The sequence below is a fragment of the Saccopteryx bilineata genome, chromosome 1 (assembly GCF_036850765.1).
Source record: "Saccopteryx bilineata isolate mSacBil1 chromosome 1, mSacBil1_pri_phased_curated, whole genome shotgun sequence".
In the NCBI taxonomy this organism is placed as follows: domain Eukaryota; kingdom Metazoa; phylum Chordata; class Mammalia; order Chiroptera; family Emballonuridae; genus Saccopteryx; species Saccopteryx bilineata.
In genome coordinates this window covers 115660150-115684327 of record NC_089490.1, presented here as the reverse complement: position 1 = coordinate 115684327, position 24178 = coordinate 115660150, and the positions used below count along the sequence as shown (strand labels likewise).

The window sequence follows — 24178 nt, the reverse complement described above, 5'->3', positions numbered from 1 at the left end:
TGCTTCTCCCCTGTTTTCCCCACCTCACTCATGGGCCATTTTCCCAGGTGTTTAGAGATGGGAACTGTGGGCATGGGAAGAAAGAAATGCAAATGTGGCATTACCAACCCTTGTGATAATTCCCTCCTCAAATGTCCTCTTCCTTCTGACCTCAAATATCCTACTTACCCAAACAAATCCATCTTAACTTCCCAAACAAAGATCCACACAATGTGATCCAGGACCATGTAGGTTTTTGGAGATCCTTACGTCCCCTGGCTGATCCAAGTACTTCTTTTTGCTTAGTAATTCACTGGAGAGAGTTGTGTTTGCTCTGTTCCAATTCCAGGTGCTCAAGTCCGGGAATATAATTCTTGGCAAAAAAATATTTTTTGGTTTATAAATTGACTGTGGCCCCAAAGTGGACATTACTATAAAAAACATCCCCTCGCTGCCCGAGTAGGAGTTGGGTTGTTTTTCTCTCACTTTCCTGCTTCTCCTTAAATCCAGGCTCTTAAACTTGAAGTATATAAGGTTAGCATTTTATAAATTTTACAGAATTAGTTTTTGTAATTCTTTTTTAATTTTCATTTTATTTTATTTGATTTAAATTCAAATTCTTACCTGAAATAGAATAAAAAGAACAACATTCTTGTTCCGTTATTTTTGTATAGATTTCTTCCCAACAGAGCCCTCTTTTTGTGCATCGGTCTTGAAACATGGAAATCACTTTTAAAAAATTCTGTTTCAATGGTTTGTTAGTTACTCTAGGTTTTAAATGAGGAAATCCTGAAATAACATTTTCAGAATGAATTTCTCACTCATACTTTTTAGAAGCTCAGTCTGACTTTATGTCCTTCTAAATACCATCTTCTAAGCTATTAAAAGAAATTGTAATGTTATATTTATTGTTTTGCTTATTTCGTGTTGACTCTACTACTAGAGTGTAAACTCCATGAAGGTAAGAACCGTGTCTGTTTGTTCACTGTGGACTCTGGATCTAGAGCTGCCCTGTCTAGTACTGTAGCTGTTAGCCAGAGTTGACTGTTTGCTCTTAAATATAAACTAACTTAAATTTAAATATAATTAAGATTTCAGTGTCACAGTAGCCCTCTCCACACTTCAGGTGTTCAGCACTTGTCTTGAGCAGAGATGATAGAGTATATTTTTTATCATCGAAGTAAGTTATTTTTGATAGTGCTTATCTAGAGCACTAGTGGTCAAGTAACGCTCACATAGTAAATACTTGTTGAATGAATTAGTATTTTTATTGGCTGCTGCCAAGTAATATTGAATGAATCTTGTTTGAATAATCATCTACAAAAGATCATGCTGGCTTTTAATTCATCAATGTTCATATATCCCAGCCAACCTCAAAATACTGGTTTTATCATTAGTTAAAGGAAAGTACGCAATAGCGCAGGGATTACGGCTGGTATGTTGCAAGAATTTTTAAAATATACAATACCTATTTAGTTAGGGGCACTAACATCTTTTCCCTAGATTGTCAAATAAAAAAGTGACAACTGCCAACACAACAATGGCATCCCGTGTGAATGAGTCAAAATTATACTTATTCTTTATTTTTGTCAGATTAGCAGAATTTTGCTGTAGAATTTTAGTAATTAGTTTATGTGTGCCATGGGATAAAGTTTGAAAATCACTGCAGTAGTGGATGAAAACATGCTGTGGTCAAATCTTAGCCATGGAGCCTAGGTGTCGGGACCAGGTTACCCTCACTAATAACTTTTATCAGTCCAAGATTCCTCTTTAAAATGGGGATAAATAAGCTCTTATAACCTCATAAGGTGGTAAGAATTAAGATAATTTATATAAAGTGCTTGCTATAGATGGGCACACTAAAATGCTTAATGAATGGCATTTTTTTTTGCAGTAATAAACAGACATGTCTAAATTTACCCCAATTCATGAATGATTTCATAGTTACGAAGAACTCGGCTATTTTTGAGAACATCCATTGTTATAATTTGGCAGACAGTTTTTAATGACAGTACTATCTTACAATCATAGCTTATATTGACTGTCTTTTAAATATGAAATTTAATAGCCTTAATTAAAATTTTTTTCTCTTGAACTTAAATTTCTCTTCTTTTAATTTTTATGACTATGTAAATATCTAACATCTTAAGAAGATAAAGTTTCAGCCTGACCAGGTGGTGGCGTTGTGGATAGAGTTTCGACCTGGGATACTGAGGACCCAGGGTTAAATCCCTGAGGTCATTGGCTTGAGTGCAGGGTTGCTGGTTTGAATGTGGGATCATAGACATGATCCTATGGTCACTGGCTTGAAGCCCAAGGTTGCTGGCTTGAGCAAGGGGTCACTGGCTTGGCTGGAGCCCCCTGGTTAAGATACATATGAGAGAGCAATCAATGAACAACTATGGTGCCACAACTATGAGTTGATGCTTCTCATCTCTCTCCCTTCCTGTCTGTATGTCTTTCTCTTGCTAAAAAAAAATAAAAATAAAGATTCACAGTTGTTTTATAGGCACCTTGACTTTTAAGACTAATGTTTAAATGTCTCTGACTTTTTTTGGGGGGGGAGGGGGATAGTTCAAAAACAATTTGTTCCCAGCTATATTCACTTAAATGGGCTTCTTTTTGGAAAAGAGTTCTGAATAATTAAAGTATATAAATTAGTCATTATTTATCTAAGGATGAATTTCAGGATTCATTTGAGCATATAATTGTATATTTAAAGCAATGATTTAATTTCAAGAGAAAAAAATTAAAGCATTTTTTATCAATTATAATGCCTGATAGTCCTGGAGAGATGGCCTCACTTTTACATGCTATAATTTTTTTTCCTGAGATTTGAAAACAACATTTGTTATTATAACAACAATAGATAATTCAACATTTACTACCAAAATATCAGCTGACTTTATGTAAGGTAAATTTCCTTAGTTTTTTTGTGTTACTTTCACTCTGGCTGTTATGGTACTTTTATTTTTAGTGTAAACTTGTACTCTTATTTCATAGTCCTCCTTCAACTCTCAAGTTCATTGTAGAGGTGACTTGGTTTTTTTCTCCTGAGTTTTTCATTAACAAATATCTGCCAATTTTTAGACAGTGCAAATATGGTACAAAAAAAGCAGACTAATTACAGATAGTTATTCTATCATTTCTGAATAAAATATTAATAAAGGAACTTTTCAAATACAGACAGTGGGACTCTGGAAAGCCTGTGGATGACTAACCTAGAGTCCTGAAAAGCTAAAAAAGAAAATTTCAAAAAAATTTAGTGAAGAAACTTATCAAAGAAATAACTCAATATTTTTTTTTAGAATTTAAGGACAATTTCTTCTTCTTCTCCTCCTCCTCCTCCTCCTCCTCTTCTTCTTCTTCTTCTTCTACAGAGACAGAGAGAGGGATAGACAGGGACAGACAGACAGGAACGGATAGAGATGAGAAGCATCAATCATCAATTTTTCGTTGTGACATATTAGTTGTTCATTGATTGCTTTCTCATATGTGCCTTGACCAGGGGGCTACAGCAGACTGAGTGACCCCTTGCTCGAGCCAGTGACCTTGGGTCCAAGCTGGTGAGCTTTTTGCTCAAACCAGATGAACCTGTGCTCAAGCTGGCGACCTCAGGGTCTCAAACCTGGGTCCTCCGCGTCCTGGTTCGACGCTATATCCACTGTGCCATAGCCTGGTCAGGGGGACAATATTTTTTGAAAAGTCTATTGAGTTTCTACTACATTGAATCTTTAAAAAAAAACACCTATGCTAATGTAGTGATGAAGACAATGAAAATCCCATAACTCCAGAACTACAGAAAGTTAAAAAAAATAACCACGTTAAGGATAGAGCACTAGAAAGCTGATTAGAAAGTCTGTGCAGATGGGTGTGGTTCATTGCAAAGCAATATGGCTGGCCTATTCCTTTGGGAGACCTCCAACCACTAGTATCCAGAGAGCCTTTGCACAGATTTATCAGACTCTTCAAGGAAGCACCTTCCAACTACCTGGAAAATATACAGTATACCTGACTGCCAAAATCTTGGCGATGAGTGGAAGGAGTAGGCTGGTGACGTCTCTCTGTTTGGTAACTATTTCATTTAGTCTTCTACCCTCAGTCTTTGCCTTGGTATCCCCCACTGAAGTGTTCTCCAGTTTATATTCTCCACAGAATAATCTTCCATTCTTAACTGGAGTGTGGGGAGGCATCTGGGATTTAAGTGCACTTTGAAAACACTACTATTTAATCCTCCTGTTTTCAGCCTCACACTCACTGTTGAGCCTTTCTGAGGTTCTGAAGTGAAAGTCCTGTTGCTTCTTTGTTATCTCTCACTCGGTTTTTTGGCTTCTCTAGGTTAGTTACAACCATCCACAGGCTTTCCCGAGTCCATTGCCTGCATTTTTAAAATACCTTTACTGACATTTTATTTGGAGGGAATAGAATAAATATGTCCTTAATATGCCTTTTTCTGTAACATATTTTCATTGTCTAAACATTGGCAAATATTTGTTAATAGAAAACTTAGGAGAAAAAAACCAAGTCACCTCTACTATGAACTTGAGTTTAAGTTGGACTACAAAGCAAGAGTACAAGTTTATACTAAAAATAAAAGTGCCATAATAGCCAGAGTGAAAGTAACACAAAAAATGAAGGAAATGTACCTTATATAAAGTCGGCTGATATGATAGTCAATAATACTGTAATAACTACATATGGTGCCAGGTGGGTACTGGCAATATCAGAGGGAACACTTTGTAAAGTATGTGATTGTCTAACCACTGTTCTGTACACCTGAAACCAATACAAAGCAAATTGAATATGCACTGTAATTGAAAAATAAAATTTATAAAATTTTTAAAAATAAAAGATGTCCACATCCTAAAAAAAAAAGATTTGAGAATTTCACCTTATCTACTCACTCATGAACTTTCCTTGACTTACAAAGTTATATATGTTGAACTTGATACACTCTGATACCTAACGCAGTACACAAAGTATTCTATTAGAGCAAACACCTGCCCCCATGTAACCATTATGCTGGATCTGTAAAACCTTATCTTGCTACAATAGAACAGATAAGTTGAAACAATGAATAATCCTTGATAAAATATGATATTTTGTATCCTCTTATTAAAATAACCAATGTTTGAGCAGTATGGCAGACAGGAAGAGAAGGTGATGAGGTGAGTAGTATCTTTTTATAAAATATCTGGGAAGGGCAATAAAAATGTGTTTTATAATACAATAGAAGCTTTATTTAGCCTTCATTTAAACAAAATTGCATTGCCTAAGAAAATGCTGCATATTTTAACAATAAAGCTTTTTTACTTGTAATAATTTTAGGGAGATGTATTTATGATTTAGAAAACTAGGATGAATTCAGTACAATTGCTTAAAGATGCCTTTTTCTGTAGGAATACTTTGTAGGTTGTAACCAAGTATAAAGATATGTTGTACAGTGTGGAAACCATTGATCCTCTTAAGGAACTGTACTGAAAATGCGGAGTGTATTATCTGCAGTATTTTGTAGACTGCTTAAAGTCCTCTGCTCAAGGTAACACACAGGAAGGTAGTTACGTGGCAACAGGGTAGTTAAATATTAAAATGTTATAGCTCATCTGTGGGTTAGAATTCTTCTCATTATACCTGCATGGTTTTATGATTTACTATTTTTAGAGGCCATTTAATACATCATAATGAAATTTGAATTCAAGAGTTTCTATTTTATTAAAGATAATTTTAGAATATATCCTGTCTTTCTACCCTGCTGTGTTACATCAGTCCCAGGTAGCTCTTATGTTTGCCTTTGTAAAATACGTTGAACTGTACTCATTTAGCACTTGGCACTCCTATGGGAAAGGATATCCAGCAATAAAAAATATATCATATGAAATGCTAATTTCCTCAGTCGTTTTTGTTTTCATTAGTTAGTGATAAAAAGTTTAATTTTAGAAACTTTTAACTAAACTTCATTAGAATATCAGAAAATAACCTACAAGGCTGATTTACAAAATGTACAGATTTGAAAAAAAAATTACTGGGGAGTGGGGATGGGTAGGGGTAGATGGGATGGTTTTCTCTACTTGTTCCAAACTGTTGTTCCCTAAACTGTGTTCAGTTGAGAACTGAATTGGCAGAAAAAGTTAAGCTTTTATTCTTATCCTGGGAGAAAAAAGCCAACAGTGGATATTCTTCTATCTGAGAATCCATACTCAACAACTTTTTGCTTCTGTGAGAATTTAAACTTCCTAGCTAATGTTTACTTTTAAAAATTCTGATCATTTTTTTGGTAGTGTTAGCTAAGGCTTTTGTTAAGGGCTAGGATCTCTCTCATGCTCTGATTTCTCTCCCTTCCCCTCTCCTTTCCCGTCTCCCTCCCCTTCTTTCTCCCTCTTGATACCCAGCACAAAACCGAAGCTTAATTCAAAATTCAATTCTTGTCTGAACCACCTGAAATTGGAGTTTTACAGGGGATAATCAGGAGTTTCTAATGGATGAATCTGAACCCTTTCTTTTTATTTTTCCATCTCTCTGGTTCAATTAAAAAAAAAACCCAAAATAAATAAATGGTTGAAAATACATAAATCTCTCATACAGAAGAATCCAAAATAATTTATGCAGACACTCTTTTTGAGGAGGTAGAACATAACTATTCCTTACGTGTGGCCTGCATAAAATGATTTCCTTCCAAAGAGTCCTGTATAGTGGTGATGAGGCAAATCGCTTTACAGTGTAAATACAGTGTATCCGTGAAGTCATGGTGCACTTTTGACCGGTCACAGGAAAGCAACAAAAGACAATAGAAATGTGAAATCTGCACCAAATAAAAGGAAAACCCTCCCAGTTTCTGTATGTGCAGATGATGACGTAACACTGTGTATACAGCGGAGCAGCCTACAGTCATGCCAGTAGAGATGTGGACGGTACAGAGGAAAAGTTCAGTGTGTTCTGTGACTCGCTAAATTTGAATCCGTGACCAAAGTGCAACGTGAATATTGATGCGGTTATAACGAAGTGCCACCACATAGGAATAACATTACTCGGTGGGATAAGCAGTTGAAGGAAACCGGCAGTTTGGTGGAGAAACCCCGTTCTGGTAGGCCATCAGTCAGTGACGAGTCTGTAGAGGCTATACGGGATAGCTACCTAAGGAGCCCTAAAAAATCTGTGCGTGAGCCCACATCAAACTGTACTGAATAGGTATGAAACTGGGAGAGTTTTCCTTTTATTTGGTGCAGATTTCACATTTCTATCGTCTTTTGTTGCTTTCCTGTGACTGGTCAAAAGTGCATCTTGACTTTATGGACACGCTGTAATTGCCAGATGCTGCCTCAGTTAGTGACCAAGTTTAGCATAAACAATAGTAAATCATGCAAATTGCAGGTATTCTTGATAAGATGTGATGAGAATGGCACATACTCTGTGGTCCCCCTCTCCAAAACCTATAACTCCAGTCTAGTCAATAGAAAAACATTGGACAGATCCCTACTGACAGACATCATTGATCATCAAAATACAGTCCTCCAAAAACTGTCAAGGTCATTTTTGTGGGATGAATTGTGGCCCCCAAGAATATATGTTCAAGTCCTACTCCCCACCCCATATCTGTGAATGTGACCTCATCTGGATAAGGTAGATGGAATCAAGTTAAGATGAGGTCATACTAGATTGGGGTGGACCCTGATCCACTGTCTTTTATCCTTATAAGAAGAAGGAAAGTTGGACACAGACACATAGAAGAGACCACTTGAAGACAGAGGCAGTGATTGGAGTCATGCATCTACAGCAGGGGTCTCAAACTCAACTCAGCATGTGGGCTGCAGAGCAAGATCACAGCCTTTCAGCGGGCCGCACTAGGTCTACAAAAGGCAACTGTTACGCAACACTTTTCACACTGCAGTTGAAAACAAAAAAAAATCAGTACAACAAGCACAATCGTACATGCAGTTTACTCAGTGTCACAAAACGACCAGAAACTGTAGTTCGCATCACAACTGCTGTTAACTAAGCTAATATCTAGCTAGGATGCTAGAGAAATGAAAAATACAAGTAGGCCCCTAGGCTTACTTAATTTTATCCAAAATATTTTGAACTTCGTGGATTAGTCTGCGGGCCGCACAAAATTGTTCAGCGGGCCGCGAGTTTGAGACCCCTGATCTACAGCCAAGGAAAGTCAGATTTGCTAGTAATTGTCAGAAGCTAGAGGAGGCGAGAAAGGAGTTCCCCCATACAGCCTCCAGAGAGAGCTTGGCTCTGCCAACACTTTGATTTTGGCTTTCTAGCCTTCAGAACTATGAGAGAAAACATTTCTGTTGGTTTAACCCACCCAGTTTGTGATCATTTGTTACAGCAGCCCAAGGAAACTAATATAGTCAGCAAAAGAAAAAAAAAGTCAACAAATGGTCACAATCTAGACTAAATGTAATGTAGTATTGTGGGTGGAATCCTGGAAAAGAAAAATATATTAGTTAAAAACTAAGCAACTCTGGGTAAAGTATTCACTTTGTTAATAATAAAATATATTGATTTGTACATGTATTAATTGTGACAACTATATCATGCTAATGTGAGATCTTAACGAAAGGGGGTGTGGGGTAGAATTTTTTGTAATACCTTTCTTTACTTTTCTGTAAATCTAAAATGATTCCAAAATTTTAAAAAAAACAAACACAATTTAGCTGCAGTTTCAATTAGACCTCAACCATATGCAAAGGAGTAAATGACAATCTTTTTATAAAATGGTGGCAGTGGTGAGGAGGCTCCTGAACCTACTAGACTTCAGCTGATCAGTTACATCACAGGGTGCTCTATCCCACGAAAAAAGTATATGGCCTTTTATTTTATTTTATTTATTTATTTTTTTGGTATTTTTTCGAAGCTGGAAACGGGTAGGCAGTCAGACAGACTCCCGCATGCGCCCGACCGGGATCCACCCGGCATGCCCACCAGGGGGCGATGCTCTGCCCATCCAGGGCGTCGCTCTGCAGCAACCAGAGCCATTCTAGCGCTTGAGGCAGAGGCCACAGAGCCATCCTCAATGCCCGGGCCAACTTTGCTCCAATGGAGGGGAAGCTTGGCTGCGGGAGGGGAAGAGAGAGACAGAGAGGAAGGAGAGGGGGAGGGGTGGAGAAGCAGATGGGCGCTTCTCCTGTGTGCCCTGGCCGGGAATCGAACCCGGGACTCCTGCATGCCAGGCTGACACTCTACCACTGAGCCAACCGGCCAGAGCTGGTATATGGCCTTTTAAAAGTTAATCTATTATTGCAAACATTACATGAGGTTATCGGTAAGTTCACTGTTAATCATGGAAGAGTACAATCAGGGAAATATACATTTTCTGATATAACAAGCCTGTATTGGCAAGATACATGTAAGAAGGAAAACTCATACATAAATAAATATATGGAGATTTTAATTAAAATTTCTCATATGTAAAATATAATGGAAAAGTTTCTGAGAAATAGTTCAAGATCTGAACCAACCACCATGTTTCTCTATACCCAACCCCAGTGGGATAGAATGCCTGATAATACAGAGGTTGAGACGATTTCTCTGTCCAAATCATTTCCTGTCCTATTTTCCTTTATTGGTTTGGAAATATTCCAACTAAATTGGAGGCTTTCTTCCTTTTCTTCTTTTATATAATGGAAGAAATGCAATGATCTGGGTAAATTTATGGATATCACATGCTATTTACATAAATATGAAACACTCAATAGGTCCACTTTTTTTTAGTGAGTGAGAGAAAGAGAGAGAAAGTGAAACATCAACTCATAGTTGCAGTACGTAGTTGTTTATTGAATGCTTCTCATATGTGCCCTGACCAGGGGCCTCCAGCGAGCCAGTGACCCCTTTTCCAGGCAGTGACCATGGAATCATGTCAATGATCCTGCACTCAAACTGGCAACCCTGTGCTCAAGCCAGATGAGTTGGAGCTCAAGCTGATGACCTCAGGGATCAGCATCCCATGTTGACACTCTATCCACTGTGCCACCACTCACTGGTCAGGCTCAATAGATTCACTTTTATATTTAGAAACTGTCTCAACTGTGATAAAAGTTTAACCAACCAAAGTCACACAAATAAGTACTTAGGTTTTTGTTTTATTTTGTTTTTGACAGAGACAGAGATAGCCAGAGAGAAGGACAGATAAGGACAGATAGACAGGAAGGGAGAGATATGAGAAGCATCAGTTCTTTGTTGCAGCATCTTAGTTGTTCATTGGTTATTTTTCATTGATTGCTTTCTCGTATGTGCCTTGACCAGGGGACTACAGCAGAGCAAGTGACCCTTTGCTCAAGCCAGCAACCTTGGGCTCAAGCCAGCAACCTTTGGGCTCAGGCCAGTGACTTTGGGCTTCAAGCCAGCAACCATTGGGCTGAAGCCAGCAACCATCGTCTATGATCCCATGCTCAAGCCAGCAACCCCACACTCAAACTGGTGAGCTCGCGCTCAAGCCAGTGACCTTGGGGTTTTGAACCTGGGTCCTCCGTGTCTCAGTCCAGCTCTTGATCCATGGCGCCGTCACCTGGTCAGGCAGTACTTAGATATCTAACCAGTGAAAACTTATTACTCAAAGCCAGATTCAGCTTAACTAATACACTTACAACACTCTAAAGTTGTTTAGACATGATGACATTTTCCCCCCACATTCTTCCATGAGCAGTATGTTAAGCAATAATGTCATTTGACAAAATAGTGGTACTATTGTTTTTGTAGTATCCCTTTCCATAAAGTAAATCCTCTTTCCTTCTTTTTTTACACTAGCCTTATTAGTGCCTTATTAATACTTTATTTTATGAAAAATTGTTGACTAAAAGAATATCACTGAAATAATCATAGTGAAAAGAACTAAAAAATTTTGGGAGTACACAGTGGTCTAACTAGCAGTGTAACCTACTGGAAAGAAAATTGGGTATAAGTTAGCCAGGTCAGAGTTTAAATCCTGGTTCTAATTCTAGCTGCTCATGTTACCACTTGGGCATGACTTAACTTATGTGAGCCTGTCAACTAGCTCTGTGAGGCAGAGCTAATAATGACCTCAACATGTTCTCAGGCTAGAATAAGGTGATGTTTATAAAATCTCATATGAAGTGGGGGCTCACTGAGTGATGTTTTCTTTTCTCCTTTTTGTTCTCTGCCTGTGATTATATCTGGTACAAGAAACAAGATAGGATATTACTGGTCAATCATTCATGGCACGAGAAACTAAGAGTTTGAAAATAACACACAAATGGCACCTAGTCTCTTTAGCTCAATTTCTTCATTTATAAAATGAGAATGAAAAATACTTCAAAAAATAATGTGAACATTAAGATAATGGATAGAAAACATTTACCACAATAACTTTGTACAGGGTAAATGGTCAATAAATAGTAGTTGTTCTTTTTAAAATTAGTATATTTTCTCATATCAGTACAGTATGAACACTGTTTTGAACTGAGATAGTAGTCATTTTCCAAGTATAACAACCAAGCAGTGTATGTGGGCTGATGATGTCATTGTGGAACAAGAATTAGAGGGAAATACTGAACAGTAGTAATAGGGTATGTATTGCTATGCTCTGTGTTAGGCCTTTCTGTGAAATCTGTCATAATATTGAACATATAGATAATTAGTGCTGAAGTGCTTCTTTTTAGTCTTTGAATTTTAGTAACGAGTATTTTTCTTCAGCTAGCTGTTAAACCAGCATTCTAATTTGAACATAGTCTCTCCCCAAAATTATGTTCTTTTTTTTGACAGAGACGGAGAGAGAGAGTCAGAGAGAAGGACCGATAGGGACAGACAGAAAAGGAGAGAGATGAGAAGCATAAGTTCTTTGCTGTGGCATCTTAGTTGTTCATTGTGCCTTGACCAGGGTGGGGGTGGGGGGCTACAGCAGAGCAAGTGATGCGTTGCTCAAGCCAGCAACTCTGTGCTCAAGCGGTGACCACAGGGTTTCAAACCTGGGTCCTCTGCTTCTTAGTCCTTCACTCTATCTACTGTGCCATTGCCTGGTCAAGTCTCAAATTATATTCTAACTTAGAAACAATCTAAGAATTTTCTTATAATTATATAAAAAGGGGGAACATAGATAATTATTTTAACTGATTACGGTGTCTTGATTTAAAGACATAAAATTACTCTTTCTTGGACTTGAGAAAATACTGTTTCTTTGTGGCCTAGAAATTATTGTAATGCCTTCACAAGTGTTAGCCACTATTAACATTATTATCACTATTACTATTGAATATTATTATAACAGTTTAATTTTTATTCATTTCCCAAGTTTATTTATACACAGATTTTTTTTTTTCTAAGTATTAGGCCAAATGACAGAGAGAAGTAGACAGTAACATCTCTACTGATACTACTGGTAAGAAGTATTGAAAAATAGTCATTCTGTAAGACCCTGTAGGAGACAGTATATAATGATTCAGAAGGTTTAAAGCAGATTCTTTGCATTTTTATGTTTTAAGCACAATCATTGGAAGACAGTGTCACAATGTATTGCTTAAAAGATGAAAATCAAATGGTCTTTTAGTTAATACCAATGATGATGATAATCACTCCCATCTTGGTTATAGCTTAGACTGAGAGACGTGAATTAAATTAAATTGAAACTGAAGTATTATACATAGTTCAAGATACTTTGTCAAATCCAAACAGACAAACAAGCAAACAAAACCTATAATAAACAAAAAAAAAGTCTCTGACATTTTTTCAAAGAACAAGTTATTTTTAAGGACAACTCAGTACACAAAGAGCTACTAATTTTGTGTTAGCCAAATTGGGTAGGTCAGGTGTTCTAACACTGAGTCATGATGACACAGCCATCAGTTTGAAAATTTATATCAGATGCAAGCAAGAGTAAAGAAAAGGAAGTCTGAATTATTTTTCTATCTTAAAACTTTCTAATACAGATTTAACTTACTGATTTAGCTTATTATAACCTCATTTATTTCTTGTCATAGTGATTTTTATATGTTCTATTTCCTTTTAAAATGTCAGTGTTTAACATTTTTGGTGTGCTTAACTTAGATTTTATATTTTTTATTTTTATCTTGTAACTACCAAATAATATTCTATAGAAGTTAAGATGAAAATTATAGTAACTATGACTTATAAAAAGTGTTTTCATAAGGAAATTAATGCTCTAAACCTTTTGGAAACTGTTATGATAGCATAGTGTGCACTTTTAGCAGAATTAAGTAGATAATTTAGTAGAGTTAACTGATTTTGTGAGTCCTTAAACTTAATGTGATAAAGATAAGATTTGTCTCCTTGGCTTTTAAGTTGTTTTAACAGTTAATAAAAAATCAAACTTAATTTTTCAGTAAGTTGATGGTTCTAAAGTATGTGTATGGTCCATAGAGGTATAAATTGGATGTGTCTTTTAAAAGCTTGAAGGAAAGCAAACACATACTTGTAAGAGTTTCCTTTGGAAGGCGTGCATTGTAATTGCTGTGTTTAAATATTTGAAAATCTCTATGGTGTACATGTGTATTGTCACAAGTGAAACTGTGATTGCCAAATGACAAAGTTTCTATATTTAAATTCAGTTTAGCAAATCAACATTTTCTATTCCCTTTTCTAATGCTATTTTATTCAGACAGATCATTATTAAAGAAACAAAATGCAAACCATGCATTTATTAGATTGTCATAAAGAATTAAACATAAACAATACAAGATACTGTGGTTATCACTTCTCATTAAAACTAGCCACTGTGGTTTTAAAATGCAAACCAGCAAAATTGTTACAAACTCTGCCAGGGTGAATTCTGAATGGACCAGCCTATTTTGAAAGAGTACTTTTGCTTTTTTTTTTTCACTTTAGAAGAAAGTTATTTGCCCATACATATATTTCATTTGATCTTTCACTAGCTCTGTGAGCTAAGAAGACCAGAAATTATCTCTATTTTACTGATACGAAAATTTAGCCCTGGCCGGTTGGCTCAGCGGTAGAGCATCGGCCTAACGTGTGGAGGACCCGGGTTCGATTCCCGGCCAGGGCACACAGGAGAAGCACCCATTTGCTTCTCCACCCCTCCGCCGCGCTTTCCTCTCTGTCTCTCTCTTCCCCTCCCGCAGCCAGGGCTCCATTGGAGCAAAGATGGCCCCGGGTGCTGGGGATGGCTCTGTGGCCTCTGCCTCAGGCGCTAGAGTGGCTCTGGTCGCAACATGGCGACGCCCAGGATGGGCAGAGCATCGCCCCCTGGTGGGCAGAGCATCGCCCCTGGTGGGCGTGCTGGGTGGATCCCGGTCGGGCGCATGCGGGAGTCTGTCTCACTGTCTCTCCCTGTTTCCAAGCTTCAGAAAAATGAAAAAAAAGAAAAAAAAAAAAGAAAAAAAAATTTAGACAGAGGTTGAATTGACTTGGGTAGGCTAGTCTGTGCCAGAAATAGTGTTAGAATTGCGGCCTTTCAACTGTGAATGCCTGCGTCTTAATCATTAGCTCTAGATTCACATACCATTATCACAATCCTCTGTCCTGGCCAAACTTCTAGAATGTATTAACGATATGTTCTCTCTAGATTCTATAGGCTTATGAGATCTAATTGTAAAACATTTAGGAATTGTGTAAGCTACTGTTAAACCATTAATAGCTTGAAATGGACCATGGTAAAATATTAATACTATGGAAATTAGTAAGCACTACAAATCAGGGTTTTGTTTTCCTCTGAGAAGTGGCTTACCTGTATAACTCCGTAGAAGAAGAAAAACAGAATAGATCAATTTAGTATAAATATAATTTTATAAATGCCATTCTTATCTAGGGTAGATCAATATTTCTGTGTTCCTTAATTTAGAAATTTGCTTTTAAGCAGCAAATAAACACAGGCAAGACTATCAGGGAAGCTTTAATTAAACTTGAATGTTTAAAAATCCTAACCATTTTTAAAGATTCAGGTCAAGTTCTAGTCCTTGCAGAAATTACAGCAGTTGGTATGGCTTTTCCCTTTTCTGAACCTCAATAGAGCCTCGTACATTGTGTGTTTCATGTGGATCAATTTGTCTCCTTAAGAATACAGTAAACTCTTGAAGAGCAAGACATGGACTTTCCTTCTTTCTTTTTTCAAATAAATATTTAATGAACACCTATTTTATGCCTGCTGTTATTATTTCTGCTTGAGAAACACCTGTGGTCAAACTAAAGTCTATGCCCTTATGCTGTTTATAGTCTAGTGCAAGTCAGGAATTAATTTTTAAAAAATTTTATTTAGAAAATTAAATTTAACAGGGCGACATTGATCAGTAAGAGTACATAGGTTTCAGGCAAACATCTCTATATCATTTGAACTGTTGATTATGTTGTATGCCCATCACCCGAAGTCATATCATTTTCTGTCACCGTATATTTGTCCCTCTTTACTCCCTTTCCCCCATTTCTGTCCCCACACCCCCCCTCCCCAGTAACCACTTCACTTTTGTCTATGAAATTAAACAAACAAAAAACATAACTGTGGTAAATACTTTGATAAATTGTTTATAGTGTTGAGGGTGTCTGATAGTGGGTTTTTATCTGTTCATGGAGGTCAGTAAAAGCTTCTCTGAGGACTCTGTGATTGAACTGATATCTGAAGAGTGAGAAAGAATTAATTGTGAAGTTACTAGGTCTTTGAATATCATTTCTTAATATAGACTTTTACGCCTTCCCAATATGAATTGTTTCCTAATTATATGGCGTCCATATCATTCTGAATTTTCCCTGTTAAAAGTAGCAACAATTTTTATTTTTATATTTATTCACTAAATGTTTTTTTCCATTAGTGTATTTTTCCAAAGCTGGGACTATGTCTGTTTTGTTTACCTTGCTAGTACCTGACACGTAGTCACTTGGTAGTTGTTAATACTCCTACTCCCTTTTCTAGTGTCTTATAAGAAAGCTGGAATATGTCCTACCTACCCCTCACTTATTGAGAAGACATAGTAATATACGTGGTGGGATTTATAGTTGTTCATATAGAATATAATACAATAATTAATAGATAATAATATAAGAATAAACATTTGTTTTGTGTACTCATAACTGTAAACCTACTTTTGCCCCATTCTATATATGAAAGTCAGAAAAATAAGACAAAATCCAAAATAGTTTAATGCCACAGAACTCAGGGAACACCAGCTATCCAGGTATTAATTTATTTCAGTTCATTAGCAGTATTGTCTAAAAAAGAAAAAGCCATTGGATATGGAGATAAGAAAGTTTTATTTATTTACCAGTATCTTGTTTGAAGGAAATTTATTCAATTTGTAAAACATTAAAAAAATATTTCTGAAGTTAAATATCCGGTATTATTTAAAAAAATTTTTTTCTTGTGAAATATAAAACGAATGTGTAAATGAACATATTTTCTAAAAATGATGTATCCAAGAGTGTATGTATAAGATATTGTTTAATGTGCTTTGGAGGAAGGAAGAGAAGGAGGGAGGGAGGAAGAAAAGAAAGTTAGATGCAGGGAAAAAGACTAAAGAAATTGACAGGACTGTTAAATAATTGTCTTTAAATAATAGGACTCAGGGTGATATATTTCCCCTTTGCACATTTATGTACACTTTCCTGTATTTCTCAAGTCTTTAAATTGAATTAATCTATATTAAGTTATAATGAAACAATAAACAAAATACAATTTCACAGAACGTTTGATTATAAGTTTGAGCAGAATATAGAATTATGCCTGTATATTTAGAGAATTCAGAACTGTATTTTAGATATTTTTATTTGCCCAAATTCGCTAACATTTTATAGTATGTTAATGTTAAATGTCAGCTGGATCTTTGTATGTCCATTCGTACCTCTTGTGCCTGGGCTCTGTGAGGGTGGGGATATTTGTCTTTGTATTTGTAGCATCATCCTAGCAGTGACTGGTGTTTGCTGAATGAATAACCTCGAAACTGGGGTATCTTGACTCTTCTATTGCCTTCAATCTTTGTACCTTTCATTTTTTAGAACATATGAGTGAAAACCACGATGAATGGTCATATTTCTAATCATCCCAGTGGTTCTGGAATGTATACCTCTCAAATGAAGTAAGTTGGAAGGTTTATATTTATTTTGTTTTTTTTTTTAAAAATTTGATTGGGTTGTTTTTGTTTTATCTTTTAATGAAAATATTAGTTTTATTTATGTAATTCGTTCCTCATTAATATATGTGTAATGTCTTTGTAACATTAACATGTCTTATGATGAGTTTGTTGTTTCTGGTAAGAAAAGAATGGTTAGGTAATACCAACTCCAGTAATAGTGATTTACTAGGTGTTTTGTTCTGGTAGTTTAAGTATTATTGCTTTCTATAGCTGAGTATATCTCTACTTCAGAGCTTTCAGCATCTCTGGCGTATTCTGTTAATGCTGTTCATAAAATATTGACATTGAGGAGAGTTAAATGTCATCTAGTCCAGTTTATAAACATACTTACCATTGTGTAAAACAAACAAGATCAGGCACACAAACAAAGCAATCTCTATGGCTCCAGGTATAACTTGAAATTACCAACCTGACTTGGGTGGCCATTGTCTTACATATTGTGGTTAATATTGTTGTTATTTTATATTGGCCATTGCGGTATATAGTTTGCTTATATACCGCATTGTAAAGAGTTATGCTTCCCCATTTCTTTTTACAAAGATAGTTGCAAATCTCTTCAGTGTTGATCAGTTAAGAAACGCAGTACGGGGTGGGGAGGGCTGTGTCAGGGGCCATCTTTCCTTGTCCATCAGGCCAGAAGGTTTTGGCCACACCCTTGATTTTTTCCTTTTTCTTACAACAGATATCCATTTAATGATGAATTTATAAGAATTTCTCCTTTTCTCCTATAAAGGACTCTTGTTCCTATCCCTTTCTTCTATTCTAGCCCTATTTATGGCCATTTTCTCCTACCTGATTTTTTACCTCATCTTTCTAACTCAACTGTCTTCTTTTTAAAAAATTTGATGATGTCACTTCCTTGTATAAACATGTATGTTGTATCTAGAGTTAAACATTTAATTATAAAGCCCTCTATTTGCCTTCTCTCTTCGAGTCACTCCTCTGACCGGGCACGTGCAGTAGGTGCCTTTTCCTCAGACACCATGCTTGTTCTTGAGCTGGCTCCAGTACCTTTTCTTCACTTAATTCTCCACTTGCCCAAAGGTCTTCTTTCCATTCTTTTAGTCTCTGCTTAAATGTCAACTTGGCTGTAAATTCTTGGGCACTCAGATAAAAACTTAGCCTTTCTTTGATCCTACATGTTATAGCTGTTACTTCTACCCAGATATTGCCTTCTATTGTAACTATCCGACTTGTTTCATTAATAGTACCCAGTTTCCTTAATCCTCATACTACTTATTCTTCTACTTTAGGGCTCAATAAATGTTTACTGAATAAATGGGATGAACATTAAAAATTTAAATAATGTTATCTTTACTTCATATAACGTATTAGTAATGGGAGATGAGATATAAAGTAATACTTGATGAAATTTAATGAAAAAGTGTTATCTGCATTTAAGTACGTGTGAAAATAATGATTAGTCCATTATAGCTTGAATCATAAAGAGCCCTTTATTACCGGATCACTGCTCTGAACTTGATTTAATATGGTAAATTTAAGCTATTCTAAGATACTTTCAACCTTTATGAATCTCTTTGATTATAGTTCTAACTTGGCATTTGAGAGGATGCTTTGATTTGCACCAGCCTGAGTCCTCATTTGGGCGCTGTGGTTTATGTTCTATTTCCTGACCACTCACCACAGCAAGCTCTGTCTTATTTTAGCAATCTAGGTAACATTAATTCAATTGTTTATTTAAATCACATGATGATTGTGGTGCATTGGAATTTTTATTTGCAGTTTTGAATTTTTATTACTTACTTTGGACTTTAACCCAGTACAATGACACAATGACCATTTTTATTACAGTGGCTACGGATCCTTTTCCCAGATGGACAGAGAACAAAATTCAAAAACAAGTGCAAAGGCCCTTTATGGTATGTTTATTTATTTGATATGGGTATCAGTCTATTTCAGTGGTAGTCAACCTGGTCCCTACTGTCCACTAGTGGGCGTTCCAGCTTTCATGGTGGGCAGTAGCAGAGCAACCAAAGTATAAATAAAAAGATAGATTTAACTATAGTAAGTTGTTTTATAAAAATTTATTCTGCCAAACTTAGTGAAAATTCGACATAAAGTACTTGGTAAGTAATCATTATTATATACTTTAACTTGCTATAACTCTGCTTTATAAATTTTATAAAGTAAAATTACTTCCCTACTTTATAAATCACCATTACTGTGGAACCAGTGGGCGGTTAGAAAACTTTACTACTAACAGAGATACAAAAGTGGGTGGTAGGTATAAAAAGGTTGACTACCCCTGGTCTATTTTAACCACTTTTTTCTTTTTTGTTGACAAATTAAAATTTCAGAGTCATAGTTTTATCCTGTGCTTTGTTTTGTATTCTTTGGAATGAAGTGATAGATCAGAATTATTTTAAAAAGTGTTTTTACAAAAACTATCAAAGCTATGACCTCTGTTTGTTGGCATGTGATTTAGAGTTACAGATGAAATGCATCACAGTACTTTGCAAGGAGTCTTCTGCATTGCACCAATGTGCTTGGTGGATTTTCCCATCTAATTATTTAGGATATGCTTGTTGATCTTCATGACTGATTTAGTTGATTGTGGGAAGACAATTGACGGAACTTCTATGTCAGTCTTGACCATTTTAGGTAGTATGACAGTATGACCAGTAGCATTTATATAATTCCATTCTGCACTGCAGAACAAGCAGGCTCTCTCTCTGAATATTCTGTAACTTCCATTGTTTTCTTTAGATGGTTCTTACATTAAAAACAATGTGTTTTACATTTTAATTTTAGAAGTTATTACAAAAAAGAAGTTGAAGGCTAAAAATTATAATTGAAACTGAGTATGTCAGTTATAAAACTTATAACTAAAAAAAAGTTGAGGACACATGTGGTTTGGAAGGCATTTGTTTTTATAGGGTCTTTAGGTTACATCAAGAATCAGAATATGATGTGATTAGTTGCAAAGACTCTGGAACCAGCCTTCCAGGGTTCAAAACCATTTCTACTATTTATTAGCTGAATGATCTTAGATAACTTTGTCTGTACCTCAGTTTTGCTTATCTGTATAATGGGGCTATCTCATAGGGTTGATATGAGAACTAAATAAATTACTACATATTAAATGGTTAGAACAGTGCCCAACTAGTAGAAAACACTATATATTTCTATAATTATTATTATTATTGACATTATCATTATTATTATTATCTGGGAACAAACAGCATCTTCTAAATTTGAATTTTTAAAAATATTATCTAGATCTACAGTTCCTTGACTATGTATGGTAAGAATGAACAACTCCAAGGTGTTGTGATTCTTTTCTGCCTATATATTCAGTGAGTACTGTGCTTTTGGACTCAAATTATACATTGAGACAATGGATTTTATACCATAAATGAAGATATTTTCTTCAGGCTTTGTCAGACTGATTTGTGTTGATTTTAGTTTTCTTGGGTACTATATTGTGACATCCTTACTATGGTCCAGTAGCCGTGAATTGTAGAGCTAAAGAATATATTCAGCAAACACTTACTTTGTGATTAATATATGCTTAAAACAGGGCCAGTGATATATATGGTCCCTTACTTTACAGTACTTGCTGTCTAGAGAATAACTTAAAGAAAATGGAAAAGGAATCTCTTTTGTAAAAATATTTTCTTCAGTATCTCAATTTCTAGATAAGTATTTATTTTAAGTGCTTCTGAGTGCTATACCTTGATCGTTACAGTCTCTGTTTCCATGTTCTTTCATTCATTTCAAAGAGGAAACAAAGATAGTCATTGCTTGTACGCCATTTTGGTAAGGAAGTAGATTAGTAAACATATTGTCATAATAAAGAGCTAAATAAGCTTGGATGGGAGTGTGTATGAGGTGCGCTGGGTGTTCAAGTTCTTCTACATGGGTTGGGGAGGAGGTAGTCAGGTGGGATTTTGTGAAAGAGTTCAGCCTTGAAGTGAACTTGGAAAGTTAAGGAGTGTTTTCCAGACATGGGGCAGTGGGGGGGGGGGGAGGCAGGAGGTGCTGTAAACAGCAGCACAGACTCTTGTAAAACTTGACTGTAAATTCTATGAAGGAGGGCCATATTTGCCATGTTTACTTCAGGATTCCCTAAGTTTAGCATATGATTACAATGCGTTAGTGAACTGCCAATAGCTTAGTGTTAACTGGAGGGTACAAGGTGGTGCATTGAGAAATAAGATTGGAAAAATAAACGTGATCCTTATTAGGAAGAATCATACTAATGAATTGGACATTGATTACAGGGAATGACCAGCCACTGAAGTGTTATAATCAGGGGAATAATAGGTCACATTTGTCTTGGGTCCCTTTAGTAACAGTACTGAGTATAGATTTGGTGCATATGGATAGAAATAGGTGAATCAGACATCTATGTAATAGCCCTAAGACTTGTTAAGTGTAAAGAGTATTAATCTTCTCACAAATAACATACGTCCAAAATCTGTTTTCAGAGAGCTAAGAAAGGAATAAGGGATAAAATGGTAGGACTCATCTGCAAATTTTAATGTATGTGTTCTATTAACAGCAACTTCATAAAATCATGGATTCAAGGATTGAAAATCTTTAGCTTTTAAGAAGTAAATTTTTATTTTCATCTTTTTACATATAAAGCAAGCTATTTTCTTTTTAAAGTGAGGTGATTTCTCAAAGTCACGTAACTTGGAACATCTTGATTGTAAGAAACAACAATTTTGTGTCCTGATGAAAAAGCAGTGTTTAGGCAAAACGGAGCATAAAAAGAGAGAGAGATAGAGCCAAAAGCAAATAGCATTTATAAAGAAAAAAGACTTAGCAGTGTGTTGGGCTGACAAGTAATAGAGTTTTAAGTTCCTTGAAGTTACAGACAATGTTTTCCTGTCTTTGTATCTGCTACCTACTACTCCTTCCCAACACATTGTATTTACACATGCATGCACAAACTCACACACACTTTCCCTCCAACACTCTCAGTAAGCAGCTATTGAATGAATGGATAAGTAGATCATGGCAATAGTGAAATGTATACATGTTTTGAAGAAATCTTTGCAATAAACAAATTCTAGTTGAAATTTTAACTATATTTAGTCAATATTGGGAGTGTTTAGCCTCCTGTTCTGCATAGTTTTAACATCCTTTTTGTAACTAGAAAGTTTGGGAAGGAGAATTTATAATGTTTACTTTGTCACAATATATACATTTTCTTTAAATTTTCTCCTTTCATAATTATTAAACTAAGTGAATAACACTTTCAAGACTTAATTGGCTTCATAGATGGTATATTGTCTTCTTTGGGATATGAGGATCCTATTCAGTTTACTGGACCATGAGTTTCACAATAATGGCCACTGTTTTTACACACTGACCACAGGCTAGATACTGTATCAAGACAAGAGCCTCATGTACTTTGTCTTTTTTTATGAAAACACTTCTCAAATCTGACAGCATGTCAGTGACTTGATCAGAGAGGCAGTGTGGGTTTTGGATGCCATGTGATCTGCGGTGAGTCATGGCCCTTGGCTAGAGGGCTGCCGTTTTGAGCAGAAGATTAACCTGGTTATCTCATCTATAAAATAGAAAATGATAATATGATTGTGATAAGTTTATATGAGAAAATAGAAGTAATGAGGCTATCATGGCAGTGGGGATTGATATAGAAGTCACTTTTAATCCTGGCATCTCAGAGTAATCAAGGCTCTCAAATTTAATATTTTAATACATCCAGATGATGTTGTATATCTAATCACAGTGATATTTTGATAGGATCAAGAGGTCATCTTCATGATATATTTTTAAATTTATGTTCCACAAATTATTTTTATAAATCTATAACTGTATATTAAGTAATACAATTATGACAATAAATTTTCTTTCTTTGGATGTGTATTAATCTAGTTTATTCAAGAAAAACAGTTGAAATATGCTGCAGTTTTAATAACCTATTTTGTCATTTCTTCTTTATTATACAAGAAATTCCAAAGCCAGCATGTGAGAGGCTCTGCATCACTGAAGTCCCTGACAACATAGGGACTTTTTGCTTAGGAAGATAAATATTAATTTTTTCTTCTCTACTATGACGGAAACATATCATTTGGCTACTCTGTCCCGGGAGTTGAAACTTTTGTATATTTTTTCTGGCTAGCCTATTAAAGTATTTAAGCCCTAAAACTTAACTTGTTTTTAAGGGAAATACTTGTAAAATGCCTTAAACATGCCTTCCCATCAGAGTGTGGACCCTGTTACCTCTTGTTAGTGACTCATAGGGAGGGTGATCGGTGTGCACGCTACCTTGTGTACTTTGATGTGCTCACAGGCTATATCCCTTACCTTTATAGCAAGTTCAGAATCTTTTCACTTTTGAATATTTGGGTCTGCTTCTTTCATGTGACTGGGTCCCAAGCCTCTCATTTTTCCCTGTTGTTAACTTGCCTGCTTCTAGTATTGCTTCTGATATGTAAGGGCTCAGAAATTAGATTGAAACTCCTGTTAGTAAATAGATTCTGCATGAGGAATTAAGGATCTTTCTCATTACAGCCTATACATTCAAACATACGATTTTTAATGTATAGACATTGTGACATCTCAGTCTGTCATTCAGAGAACTAATTTAAATGTGTAATCTTTACTGTGTTTTGAATAGCTGAACTTCTTAGGAAAGTAACTTCCCTTTAAATTAGTTATTGCTGAATTTGGAATGACCATTTACCATTAGTAATTAGCTTTTTAAAGTCATATTCATCCTAGCTCCAGAAAAACTCATGTTTCAGAATAACCAATTAATAATACTTTGTTGTCTTTACCAATCTTTATAGTAACTTTGAGATTATATTGTTGGAGCCAAGTACTAATGGATAAAAAGGATGGACAGGCGCTCTCTCAAGCCTCAATTATTACCCTTAAGGTTTGAACATTTTTGTGATATTAACAAGTAGGAAAATATATTTGTGTTTTTCCTGCTATTCTTTTTTCTTCTCAGGGAGCTACAGATAAGAACTGAGTATAAGTAAACTATGAACTGCACAATTTCTGACTATAAACTTCACTGTATTTGTACACAGTATTTAACTCACCTTTCTCAGAACAAAATTCCTGAATATACCACTGTTTATAACAGATATCTACCCCACAGATATGTACCTCTCTTTCTCCTTGTGTCCCTCTCATTCTCC

At 35.7% G+C, this 24178-nt stretch overlaps 1 protein-coding gene and 1 non-coding gene across 5 annotated transcripts in view; both read left to right on the top strand.

The window, feature by feature from the left end:
* The window catches only part of EPS8 (EGFR pathway substrate 8, signaling adaptor), a 189681-nt gene that overhangs the window by 94121 nt on the left and 71382 nt on the right, over positions 1–24178 (top strand). For 3 of the 4 annotated variants that reach the window (XM_066264547.1, XM_066264546.1, XM_066264548.1), the window contains 2 exons: positions 16897–16976; positions 18846–18913. In XM_066264547.1, coding sequence (XP_066120644.1) covers positions 16918–16976; positions 18846–18913 — 127 coding nt within the window. In that variant the 5' untranslated portion in view covers positions 16897–16917. The remainder of the gene's footprint in view (positions 1–16896; positions 16977–18845; positions 18914–24178) is intronic. The other variant, XM_066264549.1, reaches the window with a different exon arrangement.
* TRNAV-AAC (transfer RNA valine (anticodon AAC)) lies at positions 13885–13960 on the top strand. Its single transcript has one exon. It is a non-coding gene; the product is annotated as a tRNA-Val (tRNA).